At 35.7% G+C, this 12,874-nt stretch overlaps 2 protein-coding genes across 17 annotated transcripts in view; one reads left to right on the top strand and one right to left on the bottom strand.

The window, feature by feature from the left end:
* Positions 1 to 4,444, top strand: part of TMPRSS15 (transmembrane serine protease 15) — a 135,103-nt gene extending 130,659 nt beyond the window's left edge. For both annotated transcript variants that reach the window (XM_081572670.1, XM_081572669.1), the window contains one exon: positions 4,077 to 4,444. In XM_081572670.1, the coding sequence (XP_081428796.1) occupies positions 4,077 to 4,232 (156 nt within the window). In that variant the 3' untranslated portion in view covers positions 4,233 to 4,444. The remainder of the gene's footprint in view (positions 1 to 4,076) is intronic.
* A 2,023-nt stretch (positions 4,445 to 6,467) lies between these two features.
* Positions 6,468 to 12,874, bottom strand: part of CHODL (chondrolectin) — a 593,574-nt gene continuing 587,167 nt past the window's right edge. For all 15 annotated transcript variants that reach the window (XM_081572699.1, XM_081572705.1, XM_081572697.1 and 12 more), the window contains 2 exons: positions 10,993 to 11,095; positions 6,468 to 7,866 (listed from right to left, as the gene is read on the bottom strand). In XM_081572699.1, the coding sequence (XP_081428825.1) occupies positions 7,782 to 7,866; positions 10,993 to 11,095 (188 nt within the window). In that variant the 3' untranslated portion in view covers positions 6,468 to 7,781. The remainder of the gene's footprint in view (positions 7,867 to 10,992; positions 11,096 to 12,874) is intronic.

The following is a 12,874-nucleotide window of genomic DNA, read 5'->3' as shown; positions in this document are numbered from 1 at the left end:
CTGGATGAAAACCAACCTGGAGAGCATGCAAGGTATTTGAAGTATCACTAGCTTTTGACTTGTGTGACTTTCAGAGAAAACTCTTACCCACAAAATAACCCTCATGGAAAATAAAATCATCTTACCACCAAGAAATAATGTAGCCATCTATCAGTTCAGTGAAATCTACATACACTCAACAAATAAAAAGTAAATTCTGCTAGATTTTAGAATGTAATTAATTTTCAGGTACAACATGAAATAACCATGAGAGCATGGATTCTATGCTCAAACTACTTATCCCACCCTTGCTTTAATAGTTACCAGTGAGAGAGGGCAAGTCACATAGGCATGATTAAATTGAGTTTTAAAAGAGGTAACACATGTAAGGCACTAAGTAGGCACTCAAAAAGAGTAAAAATTTTTACTGTAAGACTGTAAATAAATTTTGTGGCATGTTTTCTATACTTGAAAATTAACAAAATATTAATGCATTAACATCCCCTGGATTAGATTAAGTCTGATAACAGGATTGTGAGGGTTTGTCATGTCTGACTCTTTGTGACCCCATGGACTGTAGCCTACCAGGCTCCTCTGTCCATGGAATTCTCCAGGCAAGAATACTGGAGTGGGTAGACATTCCCTTCTCCAGGGGATCTTCCCAACCCAGGGATCAAACCCAGTTCTCCTGCATTGCAAGAGGATTCTTTACTATCTGAGCCACCAACGAAGCCCATGTTTTCTATATTTGAAAATTAGTAAAATATTAATGTATTAACATCTACTGGGTTAGATTAAACATGATAGCAAGATTGAGCCAATGAATAATTCACAAATGTGAATGTAGCAATTTATCCAGTGCGGAAATGGCTTCACTTTGTTAAGGTGTAAATAACTTGTTATATACATGAACATGTGTTAATACATATGTCCTAATAATCCGACTGGATGCAAGACTTTCTTAGACACTTAAGCTGGTAGATCCGTAAGTGTTCTCTAGTTGAGTCCATGTCTCATGTCCTCTGAAATGTTCAGCTTAGTTTTACATGTATTCAGCTTTGATGAACACTTGCACATCCAAGACAAATAGGATTGCATTCTTGTTTAAAATTTATCTCTGATATCTACTTCCCTTTAAAATAAAAAGTGTGCTAAAGGTAAGATATATTGCCACTTAGAGGGAAATTTATATAATTATTGTTTAGAAGGGAAATCAGCAGTACACCTTCAATTAGAGTTAATGGGGGTTGTGTAGCGGACCCCCTCACACATGAGGTAGAAAGTATGACTGCTGATGCTATCGATGCTCGGGCTTAATTACGCCAGTAACTCATGCCAGATCTCTGAAATCTGTTTGGCTCTGGTTTCTAGAGAGTCAAGTATGTTATTCATTAGCAAGTAAGAAAACTCCCACACAAGACAATTCTTTGTAACATAATATTGTCATGATTGAGGAATTGATAGTCTGGAGATTACATGATTTTCTTTTTTTAAGATACTATTTATTCAAGTGAACAGATTTTGTTAAAAGTGGGATCACATTCTCGTTAAAGCCATTTGACCTATACTAAGAGAGTTACATGATTTTCTTTGTTCAACTTTAATATTGTGTTAAACAGGAGGATTGATTTAACAAAGATACATCATTTTAAATTATGCCTATGTTATTATTGGTGCATCACTTAAGTTGTTATAGTTTTCCCCTCTAGTGGAAAAGAATTTGTCTTATTAGTCATTCACACGTTCTTGAATATCTTCCAGTTTCCCAAAGGCTTGTGCTTGCTAGACAGTTGTTTGGATTTTACGGCACCATGATTAGCTGTCAAAATCCCTGTAAAACCGAGTGAATGACACGCAAAGAGCAAACCCATTCTGCCAACTATTCTGAGTCTTATTCTATAAACTGGTTTCCAAAGTGTGGCCTCCAATCCAGATTAGCATCGCCCGAATACTTGTTATAGGTGCACATTCTTAGCCCTGCTAGAGAGCCACTGAGTCAGAAACTCTAGAGGTGGAGGTCGAGCAACGCATGCGTGAGCAAGCCCCCCAGTGATTCTGACGCAACCCAAGGTTTAAGAACCACTACCCTAAACAAAAATAGTCTCCAACCCTCATACTCAGATTCTCAGTCATAGAAGTTAGTGATTTTTGTTTTTCTTTACAAATATAGCATCTCAGTGGAAACAAAGTTTAGATTAATCCTTCATGTTCTGAAAGTGAAATTGAAAGTCACTCAGTCGTGCCCAGCTCTTTGCGATCCCATGGACTATACAGTTCATGGAATTCTCCAGGCCAGAATACTGGAGTGGGTAGCTTTTCCCTTCTCCAGGGGATCGTCTCAACTCGGGGATCAAACCCAGGTCTCCCGCATTACAGGTGGATTCTTTACCAGCTGAACCACAAGGGAAGCCCTTATGTTCTGAAACTTCACTCATATTTTTGAAGTAGTTACACACCTCAGAGATAGTGGAAAAAGATAATAACTTCATTGAATAAATCGGAAAATAAAAGCAAAGAGAAATTACACAGTGGAACTGACATGGTGTAGTTCGATGATGGGAAGGAATAGACCCAGACGTTGGTCTCAGCCAGATGGACCACCCAGCTGTTTGGCCTCAAGCCTGCTGGTGGATTCTTCAAATAATTGCAAATGAGCCAGTCTGTGATGGGAAATTTAAAATCCTTGTTCATGTAATCAGCATCTGGATTCTACCATCTATGAAAAAATTATTTCGAAAATATGAAGAAAACCAAATGAGTCCTTTTGAAAATACCCGAAGAGTGGAAGTTTATTTTTATTAATTTCTAAAACACATATCACTTAGAGTCAGTATTTATTCTTATCTTGAATTGACACTGTTCCATAAATATTTCTGAACCTATATTATAGACTAAGGGTTGAGGATGTAGAAGTGTTAATCAAATCATAAGCTCTGCCTTCAAACAACTTGAGCGCATTTGTCACATCTAGAAAAGAAGTTAACCAGTTGTTGCCAATATGACTTATGCTCCTCTGCACCCAGGAGAGAAAGGGTGATTTTCTAAATACATTTTTTCCCCTTAAATGTAGGCTTCAGAGGTAATCAAGAATCAGGCAAAAAAAATCTCAGGATAATTTTTTAAATAAGCTTGTGTGAAATATTCTATTGTACCAGTGATTTCAACCACAGTATACAGGGCTTTACCTTCCTTCATAAATATAAAAAAGGAAAGATTAATTAAAATAGATTTCACAATGTGGGAAAATATTTGTCAATTCTCTGTCATTAAATAATGGTACTATACATTTGCATTATATTCCTTTGCATTACACAGGAACAATCATGTGTAAATAAACTATGTAAATAACTACGAATTGCTACAATTAATATTTATGAAAATTAAAGACATTTCATCAATTAAAATCTCAGATGAAAACACGTGTACCTGTCACTAGAAATTATATTATAAATGTGCCTATTTCCATTGAAATATTATTTTTTCAAATCTGATTATACTTGTCTAATACCAAAAAACTAATGCTACTCAAGAGAACTAAAATCAATTTTATGTGTGAGTTCTTAGTCATCCTAAAGCACATAATGTGGAATGACTGTCTTTCCACAAAGTTCCTCATAATACTTAGGATAAACTAATATCCCCTTTAATAAAAAGATTAGCTTTTAACATATATTTTGATTGGGATGATCTCAGAGTGTGCCTTAGAAAGTTTCTTTGTTGTTTAGTCCCTAAGTCATGTCCAATTGTTTGAGACCCCATGGAATGTAGCCCACCAGACTCCTCTGTCCATGGGATTTCCCAGGAAAGTTTCTTGGTACCCATTAAAATGCCATAATTAAAGTAAGGGAATGCTTGCTATAAAAGTGAATCATAAAAAATTACACACAAATTTTTAGTTATCATAGTTTCTGTGCCCTTACTGACCAGCTAAAGGTTCTCATTCCTGATCTAGTGTGACAATGAGACTATTCATAGATGACTTGCAATGAAACCATATTTTTGATCTTCAGTTTTGGATTTATTTGCTAAACAATTATATACATATTTATATCAATTGACCACACATCGATGATTTTCTTTGGCAATTTACTGTTTAGGGGGATTCAGGCGGACCACTGATGTGCCAAGAAAACAACAGATGGTTCCTGGCTGGTGTGACGTCATTTGGATACCAATGCGCACTGCCTAATCGCCCTGGGGTGTACGCCCGGGTCCCAAGGTTCACAGAGTGGATACAAAGTTTTCTACATTAGAGTGTTTCCAAAAGTAAAGATGAAAATCAGGCAGTTTTCCCATTTCACTTTAAGAAGCATGGAAATTGAGAGTTTAAAAAAAAAAAAACATTTATAAAATTCTTGATTCTTACCTAAGCCACTGAAATGCTACAGAGAAAAAAAAAAGCAAAAACTAATCTTTACAATACAAAGTAACTGTAAAATAATAAATTCTGATTTTATTGTAAACAGTTATTCTTTCACAGACATCATTATTTCCTTTGTTCTTAATCATTATTTTTATCGTATTCTCTTATTTAAAGAAATGTTATTTTAAAGTGTGTAATATAATGTTTAAGCAAAATTAGGAAAAGAAGTGAAATAAACTTTTACACAAAGTATGGTATTGTTTGAAATAGATTGCTATAAGTTATCTAATTCCAGGATAGGTCACTATTATCAGCATCTCAATCATCTTGCTATTTTTCTATTCAAATGCATTTTCAATCCATCTTGAGCACATCCCTAATATTTTCCCCATAATAAAATATATTTATTGTAAGCTCATGTCACAAGCCTAGACTAAACTGATTGTACAATCCTCTCAAATAAGCTAAACAGCAAGCTAGCACAAGTCTATATATTGCCCTTGCATCAAAATAAAAGCTAAACTAATTAACATTATCATTCTCTCATCAGATCATTTTTACTTGGATGGTTATACCACAGTCCATTTATTTCAAGCTGGCATTTTTTGGGTTTCCAAAAAGTTATCAGTCATATCAAAGAGATACAAGTATTACAAACGTGGGTTTTCTCTGACAGATATGTTTATAGTGGGTATTTCTAACATGTCCAAAGCTTATTTAGACACTGCTGAATCGCCCATTACCAGGCCAAAAATGTAGAATAAATGAATTTGTTCCACAGCTTTAATCTCTTGGATCACTTCCAAAGTACAAACTTCAATTTATCTTACCCCACAAAATCTACTGATTTATTCAGAAAGAAAAAATTTACACAAATTAATACAAACACACACACACACACATACACACACATTCTTACATGGATCTATATGGTCCAAAGTAACAGAAAAGTTTCAAGCAATTGAAAGAAGTGATCCATCAGTTCATACCAGTTTTATGGAAGAAAGGAGACTTGGACTAGATCTGAGTGAATAGTTGTTACTGATGGACTAAAAAGGCAGTGGAGACCACCATGAAGGTGGGAGTGACCCTGAAAGTTCAGAGAGAAGGGACAGTAGACAATCAGGAACTGTCCTAGTAAGAGGTGTTCTCTCTGGGCAATGGTCAGAGAAAGGGAAAACAATGTCATAACAAGAAGGTATGGCCAGATGATTGAGGACTACAAACTCATGGAATTTATTATGAGAACAAAAATTGGGAGTCCTTGAACACACTATTCGTTTTAAGACCTTTCCAGTGACCTGTTCCTAATAGAAAGGATGAAGTGATTAGGAGCATCAGGGGTAGAGTGTGTTATTTTATTCCCCAAATATTGTTCCACAAATGTTTCACCTGCATTTCAAAACACTTATTAGAAGTATGTTCTGAAAATTACAACAGATATACCACGGACTCCTTTTTATTTTTCAAAGCTCAGCTTTAGAAACCCTTAGGATAGTCACACTTTACCATCTTCTATTAAGAGAGAAGTTCCTTATCCCATCCCTAGGAACTTATGGGTTTAGTAATTGATACCAGAAGTGTAATCCAGGTCTGGAACAAGATAAAAAGCAAAACCAAGTCCCTTCCCCATTGCTTTGCCTCTCCCTCCCTGCAGCTGTTGTAGCTGTGGGTGGCACAGACATTGGGTAAAGCCCAGTCTCCCTCCATCCAGTCCTGACTAAAGGAAGTAATGCATAGTGGGAGCTTAGAGGAAAGAGGTGGGTCTCAGCAGCTGATCTCCTATTCTGCCCAGAAAGAGGGGTCTCCAAGAAAGGAAAGAGGAGTGTTAAATGTGGGCAGCTGTAAGCTTAGAAGGCAGCTGCCCATTTCCTCAGTCTCTAAGCGGCTGAAAACGGACCACAGATCACTAATTTCTATTTTGTCTCTTAATTTTACCAACCAACTGGAGTTGTGAATTCCCACAGTGAAAGCACTTTCATTAACTAATAGAAAAGATGAGGTTTAGAACACCCTGCAACTGCAACTTCCATTCTTACCACACTTAAACAGTCATTTGTTTCCATTCATTATTGCAAGAACATCTGTACTTTGTTCATATAAGAGATTTAGACAGCACCAATGATCATTCTTCAGAAACAAGAACTTTTTATTTGGTTAAAAGGAGCACAGAGACATTTGAAGACCATATAGTTACATCTCTCTCTTGAGGAAGGAGCCACAAGCGTTGAAGAAACTAGAAGACAGTACAGAGCCACCCCCATTTATTCTCCCAGCCAAACCCTGGACAGGGAACACATGATCACTGATGCCTACAAACACATTTTTACACGATTTCAGTTTCTTTCCTCGTGGAAATGTCAGCGTGCTGTGCTTAACTCCACACTCACGGTGACCACTCAACTAGTCCCAACTCTTAAACCCCTTTATATGCTGATGGAGGCTAAACAGAGCCAGGAAAGTCCTTAATCAAACTCTGCAGGAGTTTGCCTCCAGAGTCAACACCAGAACTATCTTTGCTTTGCTGGCAAGAGAGGGACTGATTTCAGAACACTCGGAGAGCTACTTGTGGTTACATAGGCAACATGTGAAGACATTATCTTGATTGTGTATGCCACATTTTTTGTTCTAGATTGAGTACATCATTGTTTATACAACTATTTAACAAAATTATTACAAAATCTGTTGAACTTTAAATTCAAAATAATTGTAAGGCACATGTCTTGCACAATTGAAATTAGACAATTCTTGCCTCTAAGTAAAATATTTGAGTAGATACCACGGTTAATGAAATAACTTCTTATTTCTGAAGACATTTCCTAAACTTCCTCTGACCCAAAGCAGAGAAACTAAAAGATGAGCCATTTCTAGAAAATGAAACTTTTTCTATGGTAATAGATTTATGTGTGTGTAAATTCAGTTGACAACAGTGATACATTTCTTTAATCAAAACAGCATGTATTGAAAAATGAGACATCATAAAAATAAATACTAGAACAGTCCATTCTATCAAACACTCATGTAAAGGGAAAATATTTTGCACACTGTAAATTTCAATGCAATTTACATTACATTAACTAGATTACAACTTATGAAAGGTGAAAGAGACAAAGATAACTGCTTCTAATGCACACACTGCTCTGATGTGTTCACAGCCATTTTATCTGCATCTTATCCATCCCATTGACTTGAAGGTTGGGTGCATCCTTTAGCAAAATAAGCATGTCTCACTCCATGATTAGCACAGCATTACTTTGTAAATGAGATAATGGACATATAAAAATTATTTTAGTATTTGCCTCAAGGGGGAGCTTACAGTTCATCTTGAACATCCTTTGAGATTTCAAGCCATTCCAAGCTAATGTTCTGATGCCATTCCTTAAACAGATCCAGAATTTTAAAACTCTATTTTCTTTCCTGGAGCCAAGTCAATGGATTATTATACTTCCATGCCACTTTCTTTCCTGGTGCTTTTTGAAATCCACAGTGTGGACTGGTTTGGGCTAGTTTTTGTTCTTCCTTTACTGAAAAACAGAACAAGAAGTAAATTCAATGTCTGAGACTTCTCATCAAGCTAGGCATGTCTTGGTCCAAATGGAGCTTTGTCAGACTTATTATAAAAGTATCTTTCTCCTCTCATCAGCAGATTTTTTCATTCCTACAAAAAATTCTGGATTATTCCAGTATGTGAAGAAGGTAAGCAGTTGATATAATGAAAAAAAAATCTCTCTCTGACCCTTCATATTTTAGAATTCAGACACATACACATACACAAATATGTTTAACCCAGTTTCAAAATGTTTACTGTAATCACCAATAAATCTTCATTTTCTTTGATCAATGATTTTCATAATTTTGCTTTTTGAATAATCTGCCATTAACATACGATGTACTTTAATGTCAAATCATCAAAATAGTGCTTTTGTCCTACATATAAAACTGTCCTATCCCCTCTACCCATAACTTTTTTTCTGTTCTATAGCTAAGTCATTTAATTCCCCAAAGCTTAATTTTGCTATAGTCTCTGAAACAAAGGCAGTTCAAGGCAGATTCAGGCCTGGGAGAGTTCCTCTAGCTCTCAGGCTGACCTGCACTCCACCCTGTCCCTCAAGCTGTGATGTCTTCTAAAGTGAAAAGTGAAAGTGTTAGTCATTCAGTCGTGTCCAACTCTTGGCAACCCCATGGAATGTAGCCCACCAGGCTCCTCTGTCCATGGAGTTCTCCAGGCAAGAATACTGAAGTGGGTAGCCATTCCCTTCTCCAGGGGATGTCTTCTAAGTTTTTCCATAAAATGGCCACTTCTAAGACTCCTGCAAAAGTGACTGTTTCTGAGTTTCTCTCTTACTGAGTTGAAGAAAAGTCAGCCTCTTCAAGATACTTATCAAGATCTAGACTCCTTTTGATCCAGTTTCCTGGGAATGAGCCCTCACCTAGATCACTAACCCCTGGTGGTTCCTGTTCATTTTCTTCTGCACTTCCTTGCTCCTACAGATGCTCCCTTCAACAGCATCTGCCTCCACTCCACTCCCCAGGCATTCCTCCTACCCCATCAAGTTCAATCTCTGTCTACAAGACACTGTGTTGCTGAATTCCTTCAAAGAAAGAAATAGTCTTTCTAAACAAGCCTGAGCCATGTAATTTCATAATATTACTTAATTGACTTCAATTTAACTGTAAATTTGTTGCTAAGACGTGATTGTATCTAAATGATACATTTTGGAGATGTGCATCCAAATAAGTAAGATCAACACATCCTACCTAGGAAGTTATCTTACATGAATGGAAAATAAGCCAAGCAAAGCTGATGAAAAACATGAAATTCTCCTAAATGGTTAAAACAAAAGGGCGGTTAAGTTATTAATGTGACTTTGGGGTACCATTTGTGTTTATTTGATTTAAGAGTTATCATGGGTTAAGGAAATAAGACTTCTTATTTTGAACATGGCATGGAATGACAGAAGCCATCATGTGTACCCAACTGGAATTTAAACTTTCTGCAAGGCACTCAGATGACAATGGATTGGAGTCTTTGATGACATTTTTCCTTGCTTTCCTGGAAGAAAGGAAAATGGGAGGACCTAAGAGAGAATGAATTAAGCACTAATAGCTAATTCTGGTGTCTGGAGATGGCTTATGTTTGAGTGAGTATATTTTCTCACTCTGAGAAATATGTTTGAGTGAGTATATTTCCTCACCCTTGAGAATTTCCAACATGAGAAAACTCCAAGGTCTTCAAAGTATAAAAACCTGGAAGACATGAGAATGAGCAGAGTCTCCACAATAATACACTATTTTGGAAGAAGGAAAGCAAACTTCAGAGAAAACTCAGTTACTGACACTTTGGTAATTTTACTTTTAGAAATGAGGAGATCTACATAATTTTTCTCCAATCCTTGTTCACAGTGATTAGCTATTTACAGCTCTTCATTAACAGTTTAGCTGGGTTATGGGGGAATTTATATCAAATCCTCCCTCTGCTTCATTGTTTTTCATAGTGATAAATTATCTTTTCATCTATAGTCTTAGGAATAAAGGGTAAAAATCAGATATATACTATAGTTTTTATTCTGTATAAAATATTGAAACACACACACACACACACACACACACACATATATATATATAAACTGAGTATACAAAATATAGTATTAATTTGCCAGGCTTTATTTATCATTATTCAAAAATGTCTTCTTTAAACAGTCAATATATCAGAGCTTGGACTCTTTAAAAAAATTTTTTGTATATCATTTAGAGTTTATATCTATTTTTTTTTTTCTGGAGCTTTTTAACTCAGTAAATTCTTTAGGGTTCATGAAAAAGAAAATGAAATTAAAAGAAAAAATTACTTATCTGCATTTCCTTCCCTGTTAGAAACATTCTATCATTTTTTATTTAAAACACTGACAAAAATATCTAGTTTATTCTAACAAGCATGCACTAATTTAAATCCACATCTTTTTTTTCTTTGATACATACTTATATTTCACATATTAATGTTTTAGTTTAACTGTCAAACTGACACCTATAAAAAAATTTCACCTGTAATTCAAGGGTATGAGTAAACAGATATAAAAGAATACTCTCAAGAATCTTGATGTTAAGATATATCACTTTATTTCAAGATGCCTACTAAAAAGTGACTCATTTTATCATTGTTTCTATACTTAGATCCTTTGGAAATAAAACAGAAGGCCGTTTTTGCAAAAGGTACTACAAAGTTCACATACAAAAATCAAGTCTGGCATACAACTTGAGGTCAAGATTAAAAGGTTTAGCATTACTGCTTGTACTTAATATGAAGAGACAGTACAGTATAGTTGCATATGTTGTAGGCTTATAAACATTCACATTTCAGATCCATCACACACATTAGCCATGAGACCCAAGGCAAACTGTGTGACCCATTTAAGCAACCATCTTCCCAACTGAAAAAGAAAAAACAGAAGGACACCTACTTCATATGGCCTGTGAAGATGAAATGAGATAATTCATAATCCTATAATCAAGGTATATGTTATTAGATTTGCATTTGTATTGAAAGAATGAGAATCGCAATTTTCTTAATGCAACTTAAAAACATAATATTTTAAAGAGTTCTGAAAATGTGTTTAAAGTTTTCCAAGTTGTCTCTCCATGTATGAATTATTTACCTTTTATGCAGCATCTGGAAACAGCAGGTTCCAAAAGCAACCAGGATCAGTAAGAGCAAAGGGATTGTTGGTATAACAACATAGATTAGATTGGGAATTATTCCTACAAAAGTAAAACAGTCTTAATGTAAACAGATAGTTGAAGCAGGATTCTGACATTATGTTTATATAAAAGCTTTCCAAAAAATTAAGGCAAAATAGAATTATTATCAATAAGCAGATTCCAAGTAAGGTCTTCTCAAAATACTGAATAATCTAATGAAGTAATATATTTATGTTTGGTTAGAAGTTAAAAACAAAATCATGCTGCATGGTTGCCATGCTCCAGTTAAATGTCCATATTTCCAAAACTATTATTAAATTTGCAATTCAGATAGGGACTGGCTTTCATAACATATTAATAATCTTAGTTATCTCACTTCATTAATCCTACTCAGTTATTACTTTGAAAACAAGCACTGATTATTAAAGAATAATCATGATTAAAGTAATTGTTGATTTATTGGATATGTAATTATCCTAACTAATAAGCTCAGTGCTGTGAGGACATGCATAACTCTCTGGGATTAAGCCAAAATATGTAAATATTAACTGATGATAGAGTCATAACCTAGAGACACAAGACTCCAGAGGCATAAATATTTGATCTTAATTAAATTCTAAGATGAATCATTTTTTAATCCTGTTCTATCACACTAGATAATGTTAGGTATTCTTGGAAAAATAAAAATCTGCTACACAGAACCCCCATATAGCTTGCAATGACTTTATTAAACAATTTTTCAATGTCATAAAAGGGAAAATATTCCTAATATAATTATTTACTGATCTGTTTGATTAGATTTACATGGTCTGAATGGTTTTAATTTCAGCCGACTGAAAGTGGAAAACACTAGGTTTAACATCACATCCATACAAGAAAAGCAAATTAGAAAGCTATGCACTGAGCTAGCAAATTGAAAGCCATTATCTTAGTCTAAATGCGTGCATGCTCCGTCACTCAGTCGTGTCTGACTCTCTGCAACTCCATGAATTGTAGTCCACCAGGCTCCTCTCTCCATGGAATTTTCCAGGTAAGAATACTGGCTTGGGTTGCCATTTCCTCTGCCAGAGGATCTTCCCAACCCAGGGATCGAACCCACATCTCCTGTGTCTCCTGCACTGACAGGTGGATTCTTTACCAACTGCACCATGCTAAAACAGGCCCCTAACTGATACTAGGAGCAGTTTTTGACTAAAAAGAGATTTGCATTGGGATTGTGTTTTGTGTCTCTTGCAGACAGTCGTATGCCGTAGGCGCTAAGTTGAAAGCTCATTGTATGTGTCTACTACCCAATCTGCTATTCGGTCATGTCACTTGGTAGCTTGAAATCGGCCAGGGTGGCGGTTTTCCATACCACAGAAAACTCAAAGGCTACAAATTGGACTTTTTAAATCCCAGCTTACCCGTCAATCCCTAAACATTTACCAGTTCCCTACTCTTTACAGGCTACTGAACGTGCCGATTTACATCATAACACCTACAAACTGGGGAAGATCCTTATGAATCCACATTTTAACATGGAATACTTAATTTAGTACTAGATACAGAAAACAAAATTTCTATTCAAAAACTAGCTTAGGGGACTTCCCTGGAGGTCCAATGGTTAGGACTCTGTGCTTCCACTGAAAGGGGCGTGGGTTCGATCCCTGGTTGGTGAACTAAGATCTCACAATCCGCACTGTGAGACCAAAAAAGAACACCCACAAAAGCTAGCTTAGCATCATTTTTCCAATGCAATTCTAAAATAAATTTCCATACGCCTATATTTAGTGCACTTTTTCACTAAGCAACAAGAAAATTGGGGCCAACATGAAGCAAAAGTGCATTGAGAGAGTAGCA

This window comes from Giraffa tippelskirchi, chromosome 2 (assembly GCF_054371585.1).
Source record: "Giraffa tippelskirchi isolate mGirTip1 chromosome 2, T2T-mGirTip1v1.2.pri, whole genome shotgun sequence".
Lineage (NCBI taxonomy): Eukaryota > Metazoa > Chordata > Mammalia > Artiodactyla > Giraffidae > Giraffa > Giraffa tippelskirchi.
The sequence above is the reverse complement of the archived record's forward strand: the minus strand, read 5'-3'. Positions and strand labels throughout refer to the sequence as shown.